This window comes from Bufo gargarizans, chromosome 4, assembly GCF_014858855.1.
Source record: "Bufo gargarizans isolate SCDJY-AF-19 chromosome 4, ASM1485885v1, whole genome shotgun sequence".
Classification (NCBI taxonomy): domain Eukaryota; kingdom Metazoa; phylum Chordata; class Amphibia; order Anura; family Bufonidae; genus Bufo; species Bufo gargarizans.
This window is the reverse complement of record NC_058083.1, coordinates 22,531,190-22,551,342: the sequence shown is the minus strand read 5'-3', so window position 1 is coordinate 22,551,342 and position 20,153 is coordinate 22,531,190. Positions and strand designations below refer to the sequence as shown.

The 20,153-nt window shown below is 45.1% G+C and overlaps 1 protein-coding gene across 1 annotated transcript in view; it reads right to left on the bottom strand.

Moving 5' to 3' along the window:
- NBAS (NBAS subunit of NRZ tethering complex) overlaps positions 1 to 20,153 on the bottom strand; it is a 678,694-nt gene that overhangs the window by 647,789 nt on the left and 10,752 nt on the right. Inside the window, 5 exon segments of the mRNA XM_044291127.1 lie at positions 565 to 698; positions 2,355 to 2,398; positions 8,239 to 8,286; positions 10,842 to 10,919; positions 19,735 to 19,771. Coding sequence (XP_044147062.1) covers positions 565 to 698; positions 2,355 to 2,398; positions 8,239 to 8,286; positions 10,842 to 10,919; positions 19,735 to 19,771 — 341 coding nt within the window.

The window sequence follows — 20,153 nt, the reverse complement described above, 5'->3', positions numbered from 1 at the left end:
GCAGGTGGCGGGAAACCTTACCCCTCCCGCTAAGCCTGCACTCTTTTCTCTGGACTTCAAAAAAGTGCTGAAAAGCCTAAAAAGTCACAAATTATGGCGCACATATGGAGTGCTCAATAATTTTCGCCTTTTTTATGCTATTATGTTGTAGTGTTTAATAAATGTCCCTCATTGAGTACACCTATGCATATCCCGAAATGCAGCCCTTTCCGTCTTTCATATGCTTTCAGACCAACTTCAGGCAAAAGATAAAGAATCCACATAAAAAGACGGAGTTCTTGCATTCAGCTCTGTTCCGAGCCTTGAAAGGGAGCGGCCCTGCTTTCATCTTTTGTATTCTCTCTTTGCCTCATATTGTACTCGGGCAGGGATCAGACGCTATGGATCTGCGCACTGCGCCGTTACGATCCCTTGATCATGAATTCCTTTGTGGATGTCTAACCCATGCCAATAAGTGTTGTGCTAAAACCAATTAAAAGTCGTAAACTTACTGTATGGGAAAGAAAAAAGTTTAGATATTTGTTAAAAATAAAGAAAAAGATTAAAAAGTAATAACTCATGTACCGGAGGGATGACAAACAGTTCACTCCCCATGAGATCAAACAGTCGAACGGTCCCGGTGCTCTCGGCATAAGCCACCAAGGTGCAGTCGTGACTCCACGCCACATGCCTCCACTGAGGGTTGGGGTCTTTAGGAACTGTATTGGGAAAGAAAAAAAATAGTATTTTCATTAAAAGGTAATTACAACTAGAAACAATTCATTTATCCACTCGGTAGACTGGAGGGGATCAAACTGATGGGACCCCCATCGTTTACATGGATTAGGGCAGGGATGCTCAACCTGCGGCCCTTAAGCTGTTGCAAAAATACAACTCTCAGCATGCCCTAATAGCTGTAGGCTGTCCAGGCATGCTGGGAGTTGTACATTTGCAACAGCTGGAGGGCCACAGGTTGGGCATCCCTGGAATAGGGGATTTGCTAATTCTGTAACTCACACAGTGAAATGATCCAGCATGCACGCTTCCGATCCATACAAACTACTCCTCATGGTGGTTGGAGTGTTCCCCTGGGTCTTGAAACGCATCAATATCCAGTGGCATGAAGTGATGTGCAAAGCTAACATGGGTCTTCCACTGGCCTCGTAAAGGTCCCACTGCCTTCACTTCTACGTGGGTGAAGGGACCGACCAAGATCAAGTTCACAAGTGGCAAATATATGCAGTGGATTCTCCGCAGTGGAATTTTATGCAGAAAATCGGCAGCATATACAGTACAAGCGGTGTGGATGAAGTTTTAGAAATGTCATCCACGCGCTGTGGAGAAAACTTGCAGGGTAAAGTGACTTGCAATGCAGGTGTTCAGTCCACAGCGTGTCAATTCCTGCTGCGGGTTCTACCTGCGGTTCTCAACCTTTGCAATGCAAGACCTGCTGTGCTCTTGGCAGGGAGGCCGCCACAAAAACCAGTCCATTTCAGGCTTATTTTTTGTGGCAACGGTTTTCATCACAATGTAGATTTTCTCCCTGAGGTTATGTTCACATAATGAATTAAAATTTGATGTGCACTTTCCTTGGTCTCATCTGAGCCTGACCCTCAGATTTCTGCCACAGAGGTGCTACAGCTTGCACTGCCGTGAATCCACACAAGGATTAACCCCATGGTCAATATGGTTCTTGATACCATGTGCGCTGGGGTAAAATGCGCCTAATTTATTAAGAAACGTTTAATAAATTAGTCCCAACTCTTGCAGTCCATGCACCAGAAACTCAAGCTAAGGGCTGGTGTAGACTTTAGCGGTAACTTAGGGGGTCATTTACTATACTGAAATATGCCTAAATTAGGCATATTTCAGGCACCGATGGTGGCGCACTGCTATCTGCAACTTCACCCCGCTCACGCCATGTCTACAATTGTGGGCGTGGCGTAGAAAAAGGTCTAAATGTAAGACAGCTCGGAAGCAGTCTTACATTTAGAACTGTTGCTGGATGCGCCAAAGTTATGGAGAGGTCTGCGCCTCTTCATAACTTTCGGCAGATCCACTGCCAACACAGAGCCTTTATTCAGACCGGTGTCTAAAACGTCCCTCTTAATAAATGTGCCCCTTAGTTTCTGGCGCAAGATACAGTAAATCCGGTGGGAGTGGTAGGACCTGCTCTTCTGCTAAGCCCTGCCCTTTTTCTCGCCACTTTAGAAAATGATCATCATTTGTGACTCTCTTACGCTACCAATGTCCCCCACTGAATCAGTTTTTCTTGCAGTGTCCCTTTATACGGGAGGATTTTCCTTGGCTGCATGCATACCAATAAAAGAGAGGGGAAGACTGAGAACAGCAGTGCGCACTGAACAATCACTCACCTTGACATTTTCCTATAACCGAGCCAAAATCATCCTTTGCAGACCTGGATTGAGCAAGAAGCAGAATACAAAAGGGAAATTAAATCTGGAGAACTATAACAGTGTGATGGATTTTTGCACACATACACCCAAGATACGTGGCCACCAGTGTTATGAAGAAACAGACGAATTAAACTTAGAAGTCCTGCCAGAAAATCTGGGGGAAAAGCAATCTTATAAGGGAGCTTGTGCAGAAAATGTTAAATTTTTTATGTTATATCTGCAGCCCTAATGCAAATCAGTCGTACTGCCTCAGAAACGAGAAGGGGGAAAAATACAATGGGGGACATTTAAAGGGGTTGTGTCATAAACGACCACTTTTTTATTTTTTTTATTTACCTTATCTGAAGTTTTCTCTTATCCCCCATGCTTGAATCCTACTTCCTGGTTTGTCATGTGACTGCTCTCCCATCAAGACTTAGGGCAGTTAGATGTGTTCCGACATTAGCAGATCAAGTGACACTAACCACGCCCCCTTGCTCTTACGAATGACATTTCCTACGTCCTACATAAGGGTACTTTCACACTGGCGGTAAGCTTTTCCGGCAGACTTTTCCGGCGGGGGAACAGCCTGGTGCTGCCGGAAGTTCGTCTGGCCCCATTCACTTTAATGGGGACCGACCAGAAATTCAGCCGCAGCAAGTATGCAGCGGTTTTAATTAATTTTTGCAGAGTAGCACTTCTTAGTCCCATCAGCTGACAGCTAATGTGAATTACAGTATGTCTGATCTCCTGACCTTATAAATATTCATTATTGCTAAATTCTTATCAAACTGATAAGAATACGGCAGAACTGAGAAGTGACACCTTGTAAACAGACAGATTTTTTTTAACCCCTGTATCTCAAAACCAGCTAATCAGTTTTAATCATGACCAATTCAAAAATAGACTTTTAGCCCAAAATGACTAAAATACAATCATAAATATTCCCCCAAAGGTGTCCATAGTCTTTAAAATTTAAACGGATTTGCCACAGGGTGCAATGGGAGGCTGATAACTTTAGAATAAGCCACTCTTGACAAACAGTGATATTTGGGGAAAACAAGATTTTTGTGGACTCACCTGTAAAATCTCTTTCTCGCTGAGTTCATTGGGGGACACATGACCGTGGGTATAGCTGCTACTGCCGCTAGGAGGCGACACTAGGCTAAAAAGTGTTAGCTCCTCCCGCCGGCTATATCCCCTCCAGCCTGGAGAGAGCATATTAGTTTGCGCACAAGCAGTAGGAGGAAAAGAAATCAGAAATGAAATAACATAACATAACAATAACCAGTGGATCCAAACCCAAAACTGAGGACCCTACCAGTTAATCAACTGCCGTCGACTGCGGCAAAATTAGAAACAAAAACAACGGGTGGGAGCTGTGTCCCCCCAATGAACTCAGCGAGAAAGAGATTTTACAGGTGAGTCCACAAAAATCTCGTTTTCTCGCTCGTATCATTGGGGGACACAGGACCGTGGGATGTTCCAAAGCAGTTCACGGGAAGGGAAGAAACCACACACCCATGGACGACACAGTCGCGGGGGTCTAACATACCGCAGCCCGCCAGACCTTGCGACACAGAGCGGCATCTGCCGAAGCAAAGGTATGCACCTGGTAGAACTTGGCAAACTTGTGCAACTAAGACTAGGTTGCCGCCTTACACAGCTGCAAAGCGGAAGCCTGGTGGAAAAGAGCCCAAGAAGCGCCCACATCCCTGTCAACTGAGCCATGATACGGAGGGGCGGAGCCTTGCCCCGGGAGCGATACGTCTCGGGAATGGCCAAGTGGATCCACCTGCCAATTGTTCCTTTGGAGGCTGCCAAACCCTTGCGAGGACCATTAGGAATAACAAACAGAGCGCCGGTACGCCGAAACGTCTCTGAAGCGGATAAATAAATCCGTAGGGCACAAACCACGTTCAGCTGGTGGAGGGCCCGTTCCCTAGGATGCAAAGGCGAGGGACAAAATGAGGGAAGAACGATGTCCTCGTTGAGATGGAAGGCGGAGACTACCTTCGGAAGAAAGGAAGGCACAAGGCGAAGCAACACCTTATCTTGGTGCAGAATAAGAAAGGGCTCCCTACAGGAGAGTGCCGCCAATTCGGACACGCGCCTGATGTAGGTGACCGCGACCAGAAAGGCCACTTTCCAGGAAAGAATGCGGAGAGAAACCGTGTCAAGAGGCTCGAAGGGAGCTGATTGTAGAGAACCAAGCACAAGGTTCAAATTCCAAGAGAGTAAAGGGGGGCAATAAGGAGGGACAGTGTGAGCCACCCCTTGGAGAAAGGTCTTAACCGAGGCCTTTTGCGCCAGAGGTCACTGGAAAAAGATCGCAAGCGCCGACACCTGCCCCTTTAGGGAACTAAGACCAAGACCCAAATCCAGCCCCATTTGCAAAAAGGAGAAAATTGTGGGAAGGAGAGAAACGGAGCAGATGGAGGCGACGGTCCGCACAGAAGCGCAGAAAAGACTTCCAAGTCCTGTGATATACCTTGGACAACGTTGGCTTCCTGGCCTTAATCATGCTGCGAACGACTCCATCGGAGAAACCCCGCCGCTTCAGAATGGCGGTTTCAATAGCTACGCCATCAAATGTAGCGACTCTAAATGCTGGCGGAAGACGGGTCCCAGAGAGAGAAGGTGGTCCCTGAGCGGAAGCAGGCCATGGAGCGTCTCCTAGAAGGATGAGATGGATGTACCAGGCTCGGCACGGCCAATCCGGGACGATGAGAATCGTCTGGATGCCCTCCCTCTTTATCCTGCGAAGGACCCAGGGTAGGAGAGGGAGAAGGGGGAAGACGTACAGGAAGAAAAAAAACATCCCATGGGGCCACCAGTGCATCTACTGCGCATGCCCGAGGATCTCTTGTCCGCGAGATGAAGGTGGGAATCTTGTGGTTGATCCTGGATGCCAGCAGATCCACATCCAGATGGCTCCAACGGAGACAGATGGAGTCGAAGACCTCTGTGTGTAGAGACCACTTACCCGGGTCCACGGTCTTCCAGCTGAGGAAGTCCGCCATCCAATTCTCCACTCCTGGAATGTAGACTGCCGATACCGCTGGTACATTTTCCCCCGGCCTACTTTAGAATTTTGGCCGACTCCGCCACCACCGCTCGACTGCGTGTTCCCCCCTGTTGGTTTATGTACGCCACCACTGTGGCATTGTCCGACTGGATCCGGACCGGCTGAAACAACGATCTGTAAGCAAGCACCTTCATAAACACTCGCGGTGCTGTTGCTAGGCTGATAGGTAGAGCCACAAACTGATAGTGGTGAGACTCCACCACAAAGCGAAGAAAACGCTGGTGTGTGGGAGCAATGGGAATGTGAAGGTACGCATCCTGAATGTCCACCGAGGAAAGGAACTCATCCCGTTCCAGAGAGGCAACCACGGAGCGGAGAGACTCCATCCTGAAGTGCTAGCCCCTGACAAACTGGTTCCGCAACTTGATGTCTAGCATAAAACCTGTGAACTGCTCCTCAAGCGGAAAGGGGTATAACAGATCGAGGCGCTTAGAAGTGCTGAAACAACGATCTGGATGGTCCCATGGCTTGGCAATGACAACCGAAAAATCGTTATGCAAGGGAAAGACCTTAGGGGCCTTTCTGAAGCGGAGAAACTAAACTCCCTGGCGGCTAGACAAAGGAGAGTCGTCCTGAACCTGAAAGGTGTCGCGGACAGCCACGACCAGGCTATCTACCATGGAAGCAATCTTAGAAAATTGTTCCTGATCAAGATCAGAGTCTAAATCAAGTACTTCCCCCTTCGGACAGTGTCTCGTCTGGGAGGGAGGACACGTCTGAGTGTGGACTCGGAGGAGGTGGAGACACTGAGGCGTCAGAAGAGGAAAAGTGTCCTATTCTGGGCCGCTTGTGAGAAGGTCTGCCCCTAGGTTGGTCGCCCGAGGAAGTTGCGGGATGCGCAGGTGAGGACTGGTCAACCAATCGACCCATGAGAGAAAGGGTGGATTAGAAAACTTTTTATAGGTCCTCTACTGCCAGGGACAGGGCGCGGGACAGTGCAGCTGCTCGGAAGGGATGGCTAGGGCCAATCTGGGCGCACGCCATGCGGTACACAGGGAGTCTGACGAGCCGCAAGGAAACTTGAGCTCGCATTTTGTGCAAGCATAGTGGGTGGGGGCTGGTGGAGGGCAGGCTTCAGACGTGGGTTCGGACATGGCTCTAAGAGCTGGCCCCAGGGCTGGAGGGATATAGGGTTGTCCGACGAGAAAAGCTGCAGGTGGAACCAGATCCTGATGTCCCCATATGAATCTTCCTGTCGACCAAGGTGAAGAGAGAGAGGAATGCCAGCTTCTCCCATGGCCAGCGAGGGAAAAAGAGGCAACCCTGCCCTCCAAGAGCATCCGGTGGCCAAGGGTCCCGTCCCGCAAGCATAGGGGGCGGGTCCAGAGAAAATGAGGCCTAGTAGGCCCCAAGACAGGCCGCGATGTACTTCCGGTCGTCGAAAACCAGAAGCGGAATGGGGGGGAGCGGAGGCTGCCCGGAAGAAAGGGCGCACACAGGAGACACCACCAGAGAAGGAGGAAACGAGCCAAAGACACGCGGGGGCTGGGATGGCTGCCAAACCGGGGTAGGCCGCAAAAGAAGCTGGGGGCTAAATTAGTTGCGGCGGCCAGCCACGAAGCACTTCCGGCTGGCCGAATACTAAAGGCGAGACGGGAGGAGCGGGGACTGCCCAGGAGAGAGGGCACACACTGGAGACCAGCCAGAGGAAAAAGAGGCCGAGGCACGAGGGGACTGGGTAGGCCCAAATAGGGACTGGGGCCTAAATTAGAGGGACGGGCGGCCGGAACGACACTTGCGGGCGGCCGCCAGAAGGGGATGCCACTCCAAAACCCCCTGAGCCAGGGCCACCCAAGGGAGGAGGACATTTGGGCCCCAGGGAGGGAAAAAGGGAAGGAGGGGAGTGGGCAGTGGGGAATAGGCGGGAATACTCACCCAATCCGGCCTACTCACCCCATCTTCTTCCTCTTTTGTTCACCCTCCCCCGGTGGGTCCAGCAGGGTCACCTCTTCAGCTGCTGACACCAAAGTGGCAGAAAGCTGGCAAGGAGGGAGGACCCGATCCAGGTGACCCCCTTGGCTGGCGGGAAGCAGCAGAGCAAGGCTGCCCTGGTACTCTTTTTCTTCTTGGGGGGGAGCTAGACTCGGAGGGAAGCCGACCCAGGCCATGGTCACCGGTAGAACAGGCAGGCCAGGCAGCCCTGTTCCCCCTGGCTGAAAAGGAAACTAAATAAACATAAAAAATAAAAAATTGCAGAATTGACCCAGCAGAGCAGGGAGGTCTGCCTCCTATGAAACGAAGCAAAAAACTGCTATGCTTTCTCCAGGCTGGAGGGGATATAGCCGGAGCGAGGAGCTAATACTTTATAGCCTAGTGTCGCCTCCTAGCAGCAGTAGCAGCAGCTATACCCAAGGTCCTGTGTCCCCCAATGATACGAGCGAGAAAGTGATGTAACGGAGATACTGTATCTGTTAGGGCAAAATACATTCATAAATAGTGGAACCCCATTAATGGCTGCAAAAGAAAAGGGAATCACTGTCCCAAATCAACCAGTGGCTGTCCTTGGTATTGCAGCCCAGGTCCATTCATTTGAATGAGACTGAGCTGCACAAAGGTCATGTGACCAAATAATGTAAACCGCGTGTGGTTCTCCTCCACGTGGCACCAACTACTACGTGTATGGGCAACAAATTGAGTAACCATTGCAGAAAATGAACCATTTCTTCTGCAGCCTTATTAAGGAATCCCTGACACTCTATACCATGTGGTCAGCAACGTGTAAAGGGTTTAAGTGCCCATCAATAAATCTCATGGTATTCAAACACAGGATCTCACCTAATTTCAATGCACTGGTCCTGGACTGCTGCCAAAAGCTTGCCGTTACTGTGAGAAAAACGAGATGATTATGGTGCTATTAAGAGTTATGACACACTGCAATTACAGAAATGCATTCCGTCGTCTGCTCAGTCATCGCTCTGACATTACTCATGAATCTCCTCACCCACTAAATTCCAGTACACAAATCATCAGCAGGATCTCAAAAATTGGAGGCGGCTTTGAAATGCTTCACCGATTCTCAATGGTCTACACCAGTGTTTCCCAACCAGTGTGCCGCCAGCTGTTGCAAAACTACAACTCCCAGCATGCCTGGACAGCCTTTGCGGGCATGCTGGGAGTTGTAGTTTTGCAACAGCTGGAGGCACACTGGTTGGGAAACACTGGTCTACACGACAATGCCGTAAACCAAAATTTTAACCACAAATGCACAGCCCCCCCCCCCATGAAATATGTTACACAGATCACATGTCCTGTACACAACAGCGATCAGTAGGGGTAACCATACAGCAAGTGTCACTCTCCCTGCAGCGCCACCACAGGGGAAATAAAGCATTACATAGCTCTCACTGAAATCAATGGGTTAACTGTCTAATGTGTTGACATTCTGGGTCCTCCATAGCAAGCAGCGCTCTTTGCAATCACTCTCCACTATAGATATTGAACGCCCCCTATTTAGGATGCTCATTGATCGATTAAAGAAGCACTCCGGGGTTTTTATTTATTTTACATATAATGATAACTCACCACCATTATTCTAGCAGTGTAATTTGTTGCACCCTAACTCAGCTGTATCCCTTCATTTGGAACCTTTTCTATTCTCAAGTCTGATTCCTTGTTTTAATGGCTTCTACCTCACAGGTTTTTTTTTTGCCTTCCTCTGGATCAACTTTCAGGATGACAGGCCGAACTGGACGGACATATGTCTTTTTTCAGCCTTATGTATTATGTTACTAAACAGGAACCCGGTCTCTCCCTTGTGACCGACTTCCTGTGAACTACAGGATGACATCATCACCAGATCCCTCCTGACAGCTCTCAGGCCCCTCCCCTTGATAGGCATATTCCTGTATTCTATGAGAAGTAGTTTCACACTGGTCTCCTTGCCTCCTGCATGTAAGAGCTCACAGAGTAGAGAGATGACGGGCTGAAACTGCATCACATAGGAGAACATGGAGACTCTGCAGTGGCAGCGGACAGCAGTTCTGTGTCACTGATCTGTCAAGGCTACCATTACACAGAGCAGTACAGTGTGCTGAGACTCTGGCCCTCTCTGTCTCTGCAAAGCCAGGCATGGTAGGAAACGTAGGATTCATTAGGAAAATCATATCTGAGAAGAGAAAGAATCAAGATGGCTGACTATTCACAAATTACACATCAAATACAACATGTATACAAAACAGCCTCCATCTTCTTCTTTAAAGAACTGCCACAAAAAATTGTATTCTCTGACCGGATGCATGATGCTAAACTGTAGAGAAGGTAATTTTGTTACCAGAGACTGTATTTGTGAGTTATCCCCTCCCTTCTGATCCTCAGCTGTGTCATGTGACCAGCACTCTTACTCTCCAAATAACACAGCATCTTGTGTGTGGACAGGAAGTCAGTTTCTCTATGTATTCCTATGGGAGCCTCAATGTCAGTCTCATAGGAATGAATAGAGAAGTAACTGACTCCCTGTCCTGAGATCACAATGTTGGTCACATGACACAGATGAGGATCAGAAGGGAGGTTATAACTCCCAAATACAGTTACCGGTAAGAAAATTATCTTTACTACCGTTTACATCATGTACCCTTCTAAAAGGTCAGAGAATACAAATTTTTGAGGGGGTGCTACTTTAATAATGGACTATTCTGCACTATACAGGCAGACATAAGAAAATAAATCCTAAATTACTTCTTTAAAGGGGTTGTCTGAAATAAATAAAAATCTGTAACAAATCCTAAAAGTGCTAAAAATAAAATCACCTTATACTCCCCCCTTTCTCCAGTGCTGCTCTCCGAGGTGCTGATCTGGCCCTGCTACTCCTGTTCATTAGCAAGCAGCAGCGATGTGCCGGAATATGGCACAAGACTGCTGCAGCCCCCTACACCAGCATAATAGGGTCCATTCACACATTCGTATGTGTTTTGCAGATCCACAAAACATGGACACTGCCAATGTGCGTTTCGCATTTTGCGGACCGCACTTCACCAGCACTATAATAGAAAATGATTAATCTTGATCGCAATTGCGGACAAGAATAGCACATGTTCTATTTTTTTCGATAACTGGAATTGTGGACCCGGAAGTGCGGTCCGCATTTCCGGATCCAGACAGCACATCGTGTGGCCCCATAGAAATGAATGGGTCCGCAATTCCGTTCCGCAAAATGCGGCTGCCACATGTTTGGTAGGAGCAGGTCAGCGCAGAATGCTACTGGAAGTAGTGCTCTTTGTTAATGGCCATACGCTTTGCCTAAAAAAAACATGTGGCCACTAACAAATAGCTAGGAGTTTTCATTAGAAAGCCGCAAGCATTCGTGGTCCCTGGCCTCAACATGGACGTGGCTGCAGCGCGCTTCATCTGCGACGCGTGACAGAGTCCGGGTCAGTCATTACCTCGTCAGCACCAGCTGCCAGTTGATTTGCTTGCTGACCAGACGGACGAGGCCAGAGGGAAGACTAAATTTCGCCGGGCTGCGAGAAGAGAGAAGAAAATACATTAGAAGAGAGTTTCATAACTATGTACAAAAAAGGGCAAAAAACACAGTAGCTGCTTAGGGGGGAAAAAACATAGTTTGAGGAAATTTTTGTGTTTTTTTTATCATTACCAAGGATTGAACAAAAAGGCAGAAGTAAAAAATGACAGTCCCTTTCTAAGATACAAAAGAGTTTTGGCTTTCGAAAAATCAAAAGGAAGAATAAACTCAAATTCATGCACTAATTACACCTCTTCTCAGGAAATCCCACTTACCTTAAAGGGGTTGTCCCATATGGGCATTTATGGCATATAATCAGGACCTGCTCCTATCTGAAGAACAGGGTCTCGAGGAGAATCTCTCCTTTCCTTTCTATGACACTTAAAATAGCCAAAGTCAGATCTATGGTTTGGCATTTTTTGAGGCAGGTAAAAAAAAAGCCATGAAAAATGCATGCTTTTTTTTTATGTGAAGTGTTTTTTTGTTCACACATTTTTATTGTGTGCTTTTTCCTCTAAACCATACCAATATATTGTGAACAAGAAATACATTTAAAATGACCATAATAGACCTTTCACTACCGTAGTACTACTACCCTCAGCCAGATTCAATACAAAGAACTGTATATTATATAAAACACCCACTAACAACACCACTCTTATTAAATCACCCACTATATATGTATCACTATATTCACGGAGACCAATTATAGAATTCTCTCTCCCCATTACATTCGTCTACTGGTATTATTTTACTTTCAAATGATGCTTTTCACTTCCACAGGTCTCTATTTTTCAACAAACTTATAAAACAACTAATTATCTCTAATGAATAATCACCACAACAATTGACACCTAGAATGGATTCCAACCTATTGTTTACAACATTTCATTCTCCTCTTTCTATAACCTTTATTGATTAATTGAAAATAACTAGTCAACTACACTCAAACAGATGGGTTTATAATATCCCATTTACCTCAGTATAACCTTTATTGATTAATCCAATTGATTGGATAATTGTACTCAGCCAGACGGTATATAAAGCCGGAATTAGGAACATGCAGGTACCACTGATGAAGGTGAAGGACACTCCCCGAAACACGTATAGTACCCAAGAAACCCTGCATATCCTGGACTAAGATTGGATGAACACACACAAGGATCCAGCCACAGGGAATCCCGATACTGTGAAAGCGGATACCAGCGACTACATCACCACCTGATCGCATCCCTCGGCTGACCGCGAAAAACCATCACATCCGCTGACGTCACCACCACGTGGAACGCCGGAGAGAGGAGACGCGCGCGCTGCCAACGAGCCGCTCAGGAGCAGCCGCCAAGCAGCAGCACAGAATCACAGAGGACAGACTGCGGGGGATTTGAAGGTATTAAGGCACAACACCGCTACAGTGTGGGACGCCACACTAAGGTAGCTTATGCCCCTTACCTTAACACCCCCGCCATTTGATCGTAATCAACAGATACAGGGGTTGTATCCCCCTGAACACTTTAAGGGGCCGACAGCCCTAAAGGGGCCACCCCCCCTCACCTAATCAACTCCATTGTAAAGCTCAGCATTTAATCAATAAGAAGACTGTATGACCTTAAAGGTGTAATTTGGAGGGATTATTCTGAAGGGGCTTATTTTTTCCCTCAATTCCCCTCTGGCTTTTCCAACCATAAAAGTGAATCCCGTACTAACGGATACTCCCCCTTTGGACAATCAGAGATGGTCTTCAGTATTATAAGGGGAGATCCCACGTTTTTGGATAAACTAAAGACACTTTGTATCATCTCAGTACTGACTATTATATTTTATACTTTTTATCTTTATCTTTGTCGACACCATAATTATCCATCGTCCCTTTTTGTTTTTACATTTTTCAAATTTTTCATATATTATTTTATATGCTACTTTTTTTTTATTCTCTTATTTTCTTATTCTTCTCCATTGTGATATAAAATAAAGGTGTATATTTTACACATTTTAACACATCCACGATTGTCCGCATCACACTACTTTAAATTCCAGTAGCTTGAGTGCCTGTCTATCAAACCTCTCTTGTTGTTATACTTTTTCCTCTATAGGCAAGCTTATGGGAAAACATAAAAAAAAAATTATAGCCAGACCACACAGAGAATACATCAGCAGAAAATGACCTAGTGTTTAAATCACATTTTTACATTAAACTTTTTTTTTTATTTTTTATTTCCATGTCACATCTATATTAAAACATTGTATATAATCCTGCAATTTTCACACTGGCCACTAGACCCGAAATACAATATGTTAAAGGGGATCTGTTAGCATCAGTGGTCCCATAGCAAGGATCACACCAGGCCCCCCACACCGGACAGAAGGGTTTCCGCCTAAACCCTTTTCAATCACCCTTGGGCCATTTTTTCTACTGCCTTCTTTGCTAAATGTTGTTCCTTTAGGCTGGGTTCACACCTGAGCGTTTTACAGCGCGTTCCTACGCGCTGTAAAACGCTCAACAAGGAGAAACCAATGATTCCCTATGGGAATGGTTCACACTTGGGCGTTTTACAGCGCGTACGATCGCGCTGTAAAACGCCCGACGCTCCAAAAAGTACATGAGCGACTTTTGGGGCGTTTGTGGCCATAGGACACTGTAGTGAATCACACAAACGCGCGTCAAACGCGCGTTTACTATTACAAAAACGCGCATAAAAATGCGCGTCAAAAACGCGCGTCTAAAACGCGCGTTTGCACAACGCTCAAGTGTGAACCCAGCCTTGGCTGGGTTCACACCTGCTGTAAAACGCTCAACACATGAAAACCAATGCTTCCCTATGGCCCTGGTTCACACTTGAGAGTTTTACAGCGCGTTTGAACGCGCTGAAAAACGCCCTACGCTCAAAAAAGTTCTTGAGCTTCTTTGGGGCGTTTTGTCGCGCGTTCCCATACATAGATTTTCGGGAACGCGCGACAATGGGCGTTCACTTGTCTCTGTATGCGCGAGTACAATCGCACATACAGAGCGCTCCATCGCGAACGCTCAGGTGTGAACCCACTGTTAGAGCAGGCATCCTCAACCTGCGGCCCTCCAGCTGTTGAAAAACGACAACTCCCACAATGCCCTGCTGTAGGCTGATACCTGTAGGCTTTTCAGGCATGCTGGGAGTTGTAGTTTTTCAACAGCTGGAGGGCCACAGTTTGAGGATGCCTGCTTTAGGCCTCATGCACACGACCGTTGTGTGCATCCGTGTCCGTTGTTCCGTTTTCCGTGTTTTTCTGCAGACCCATTGACTTTCAATGGGTCCATTGAAAACTCAGAAAATGCACCGTTGTTCATCCGCACCCGTGATCAGTGTTTCCTGTCCGTCAAAAAAATAAGACCTGTCCTATTTTTTTGACGGACAACGGTTCGCGGACCCATTCAAGTCAATGGGTCCGTGAAAAAACACGGATGCACACAAGATTGTCATCCGCGTCAGTAGGCTACTTTCATAAAGCTTTTTCAGAGCTGAGTTTTCACTTAGTGAAAACTCAGATCCGACAGTATATTCTAACACAGAGGCGTTCCCATAGTGATGGGGACGCTTCAAGTTAGAATATACTGAGAACTGTGTACATGACTGCCCCCTGCTGCCTGGCAGCACCCGATCTCTTACAGGGGGATGTGATACGCACAATTAACCCCTCAGGTGCCGCACCTGAGGGGTTAATTGTGCGTATAATTGTTGGTACTAGTTTAGGGTACATATGATTTTTGGTTGCTCTATATTACACTTTTTGTGAGGCAAGGTAACAAGAAATAGCTGTTTTGGCACCGTTTTTATTTTTTGTTATTTACAACATTCATCTGACGGGTTAGATCATGTGATATTTTTATAGACCAGGTTGTCACGGATGCAACGATACCCAATATGTATACTTTTTTTTATTTATGTAAGTTTTACACAATGATTTCATTTTTGAAGCAAATAAAATCATGTTTTAGTGTTTCCATAGTCTGAGAGCCATAATTTTTTCAGTTTTTGGGGCGATTACCTTGGGTAGGGTATGATTTTTGCAGGATGGGATTGTTTTATTGGCACTATTTTGGGGTGCGTGTGACTTTTTGATCGCTTACTATTACACTTTTTGTGATGTAAGGTGACAAAAAAATGGCTTTTTTTACACCGTTTTTATTTTTATTTTTTTACGGTATTCACCTGAGGGGTTAGGTCATGTGATATTTTTATAGAGCAAGTTATTACGGACGCTGCGATACCCAATATGTATACTTTTTTTTATTTATGTAAGTTTTACACGATGATTTCATTTTTTAAATTAAAAAAATAAATAAAAATATATGTTTTAGTGTCTCCATATTCTGCCCCCCGCATCTTGGCTGCAAAAAAGTGTCACACATGTGGTATCGCCGTACTCAGAAGAAGTAGGGCAATGTGTTTTGGGGTGTATTTTTACACCTATGCTGGGTGAGAGAAATATCTCTCTAAAAGACAACTTTTCCCATTTTTTTATACAAAGTTGTCATCTAACAGAGATATTTATCTCACCCAGCATTGGTATATGTAAAAATACACCCGAAAACACATTGCCCTACTTCTCCCGAGTACGGCGATACCACACGTGTGACACTTTTTTGCAGCCAAGATCCGCAAAGGGGCCCAAATTCCAACGAGTACCTTTTAGGAGGGCATTTTTAGGCATTTGGATTCCAGACTTCTTCTCACGCTTAGGGCCCCTAAAATGCCAGGGCAGTATAAATACCCCACATGTGACCCCATTTTGGAAAGAAGACACCCCAAGGTATTCCATGAGGGGCAGGCGAGTTCCTAGAATATTTATTTTTTGGGCACAAGTTAGCGGAAAAAGATTTTGTAAGAGAAAAAAAAAATTTAAAAAATAATAATTTTTTCCTAACTTGTGCCAAAAAATATATATATTCTAGGAAGTCGCCATGCCCTCAGCGAATACCTTGGGGTGTCTTCTTTCCAAAATGGGGTCACTTGTGGGGTATTTATACTGCCCTGGCATTTTAGGGGCCCTAAAGCGTGAGAAGAAGTCTGGAATATAAATGTCCAAAAAATGTTACGCATTTGGGTTCCGTGAGGGGTATGGTGAGTTAATGTGAGATTTTATTTTTTGTCACAAGTTAGTGGAATATGAGACTTTGTAAGAAAAAAAAAAAAAAAAAAAAAAAAAAAAACAATTTCCGCTAACTTGTGCCAAAAAAAAAAAAAAAATTATTCTATGAACTCACAATGCCCCTCAAAAGTGATCTTTTTATAGCGCCGCAGCGATTTTACAGTGTTTTTTGCAGTGATGAGGAAAAAAAAAAAATTCTGTCACTGAGGTGGGGCGGACTGAACACACATTGCCGGTGTCCATGTTTTGCAGATCCGTGGATCCGCAAAACACATACAGACGTCTGAATGGAGCCTTACAGGGGGGTGATCAATGACAGGAGGGTGATCAGGGAGTCTATATGGGGTGATCAGGGGTTAATAAGTGACAGGGGGGGTGTAGTGGTGTTTGGTGGGACTGTACTGACCTACCTGTGTCCTCTGGTGGTCGATCCAAGCAAAAGGAACCACCAGAGGACCAGCTAGCAGGTATATCAGACGCTGTTAGCAAAACAGCGTCTGATATATCTTTCAAGGGTTAAAAAAAAAACAAAAAACGCACATACAGCCTGCCAGCGAATGATCGCCCCTGGCAGGCTGTAGATGTACTCGTTTACCTGCCGTTCACAGGAAATCTCTCGTCTCGCGAGATGACGTGCCGGCACGTCGAAGAGGAATAAACCGGCCACCTCCGGACCGCAAATGCATTGCAAGGACGGATCCGTCTCTCCGCTTGTCATGCGGACCGACGGATCCGTCTTGTACATTTTTTCCGATCTGCGCATGCGCATGCCGGAACGACGGATCCGGCATTCTGAATGCCGGATCTGGCGCTAATACATTCCTATGGGAAAAAATGCCGGATCCAGCGTTCAGGCAAGTCTTCAGTTTTTTTCGCCGGAGAGAAAACCGTAGCATGCTGCTGTTTTCTCTTTTGCCTGATCAGTCAAAATGACTGAACTGAAGACAACCTGATGCAAACTGAACGGATTGCTCTCCATTCAGAATGCATGGGGATATGCCTGATCAGTTCTTTTCCGGTATAGAGCCCTTGTGACGGAACTCTATGCCGGAAAAGAAAAACGCTAGTGTGAAAGTACCCTAAGCCTTGTAATGTCCCCAAAAAATAAAATGGCATTCCCAAAATGATCCAAACATGAAGTAGACATATGGGGAATGTAAATGAAAAACTATTTTTGGAGGTATTACTATGTATTATAGAAGTAGAAAAATTGAAACTTGGAAATTTTTCCAAATATTTGGTAAATTTGGTATTTTTTTAATAAATAAAAATGATTTTTTTGACTCCATTTTACCAGTGTCATAAAGTACAATATGTGACGAAAAAATAATCTCAGAATGGCCTGGATATATAAAAGCGTTTTAAAGTTATTCAAACATAAAGTGACACTGGTCAGATTTGCAAAAAATGGCCTGGTTCTTAAGGTGAAAATTAGCCCGGTCCTTAAGGGGTTAAACAACTGGTCATTTTCTGATGACACATTCTCTTTAAAAAGTACGCCATGCACCAAAAACGCACTACAGGTGAAGAAAATAAACTTGAAAAGCTCATGTGTGTAGTCAAGTGTGTGTGGGGGGGGGGGGGGGGGGGGGCACCAAAAAAATATGGCAAAAACTGCAAAAAGTCTAAATTTTGTGCATTGCAAAAACAATGTCATTCTTTTTACATGGAAACGTTCACTTGTAGAAGGCAGGGAGAGGATGTACTGAATGCTAGCTGTTTAACCTGAGGCTGAAAGCTTTCACCGTTCTGCCCGGGACACCTCATTGATGGCGCCATAACAGAGGCGATGAATCCGACTGACATCTTTATGCCGAGATTGAGAGTTTTGTGCTCATAGATAATAGGGCAGTAAAAACATTTACAACAAGGACATTTTAATATTTCAATGCTGCAATTGTTTTTTAAATAGCTTTTATATTACACTTAGTGTTTATCTCGTAAAGGCGTAGACTCGGCCGTTTCGTATCAATTATTACTGAGACAGATTCGGCAGACACTTCTAGAGCGTGCTTGCAGAGGGTGTATAAGTCAGAATGGGCGCAGTAACGCATAGCAGTCCATAAACGTGTCTTCCAGCTCTCAATTGCCGCGCTGATCCGTGGTCACATTCATGGAAGCGCACAGCTGCTTCATTACGTGTTTAGTTATTGGTAAGTGTAATATGATCCACAGTAAAAATGCAGAAGTACAAACGTAAAAGAATACATAAAGAAGAGTGTAATGGGGATACTGCTGAGGCCAGAGACTGTCGGCAGCGGCCATGTTAACGATGTGCAAGGCATTAATGATGATAATTTTTTTATTTCATAGCCTTTCTTGCTTTTCATCAACTTTCTGAAAAGGGTTTTCTGGGAGCAAACAATTGATGACCTACCTTGAAGGTGAGCTCTGAGGCCTCTTCTTAGGCCAGTGATGCCATGATCATTGGTCACATGGCTTAGGTGCAGCTCAGTCCCATTCAAGTGATTGGGTTTGGTATTGCAGCCTAGACCCAGCCACTATACAGTGTATGGCGCTGTGCTTGATATGCGGGAGGCACAGCCTAATACACTTCCTGTAAGATTTCCACTGACACGACACTAAACAGCACTTGTAGGACTAATAAACAGTAAACGTTTAATAAAGTTTTATTTATTTTTTTAAATTAAAAATAAATCTATTTTTTAATAATCGCTAACACTACAGTGTATACACTATCAGTGTATACACATTTACACAGAGAATACTATCAATCACCTCCCTGTGTACAGCTATCAGTGACTGACAGCTATGTCTGTATATACACTTACACAGAGAATGCTATCAATCACTGATAACACCTCCACCGTGTACAGCTATCAGTGACTGACAGCTGTCTATATATACACACTTACACAGCAAATGCTATCAATCACTGATAACACCTTCCCGTGTACAGCAATCAGTGACTGACAGCTATGTCTGTATACACACTTACACAGAGAATGCTATCAATCACTGATAACACCTTCCCCATGTACAACTATCAGTGACTGACAGCTATGTCTGTATACACACTTACACAGAGAATGCTATCAATGACTGATAACAGCTCCCCTGTGTACAACTATCAGTGACGGATAGCGATCTCTGTATACACACTTACACAGAGAATGCTATCAATCACTGATAACACCTTCACCGTGTACAGCTATCAGTGACTGACAGCTATGTCTGTACACACAGTTACACAGAGAATGCTATCAGTCACTGATAACACCTCTCCCGTGTACAGCTATCAGTGACTGTCAGCTATGTCTGTATATACACTTACACAGAGAATGCTATCGATTATTGATAACACCTCCCCATGTACAAATGAAGTCAGAAAGAGATATACATGTATAAATTAGTATAAATTTAGTTATACTGAATCGTCTTCCATAAAAATATGCATCAGTCTGCTCAGCTCCTCCTGCTCTAAAACGTGCTGCCTGCAGATTGCACTGCATTTCATGGGGACAGGCCCTCTATAAAAAGGTTGTCTGTTTTTTTTTTTGCTTTTTTTTTTATACTGATGACCTATCCTCAGGATAGGTCATCAATATCAGATCAGTGGGGGGATAGAGGGACCTGCCCTCTCAGGTCTCAGCCGTATGCCATGATTTTCTCCTTCTGTATATCACAATAGTAAATGCTGCATCACTTTATAGTAAAGGAGGATCACATACCTGTACCAGAGTAGTTGCAGGAAGTAATAAGCTGGAGCTGTAGGACAGAAAATACATTGTATTAAAATAATATGAAGCAAATGACACAATTATTACAGTAAGCTTAGTCTAGATATTAGTATAATGTTCAGTTCACTTGACATACACACCAGTAAAACCTCCTGACAGATACCTTGGAGGGAAGGCTGCAACGCATCCCAATGCATAAGCATACAATGGGATATGCTACCTAGAGGCTCCCATTGTAATACAATATACAGCATGGAACAGCGCAGTCTAAAAGTCCTCTGTGACCACAATTTTAACAATTTCTGCATAAAATTGAGGCTATGTTTACACGGCTAAAATACGGGAAGCTGTTGGTCGCATATCTGCTGCATTTTACACCACAGATCACGCAGGGTATTTTAGTCTACACA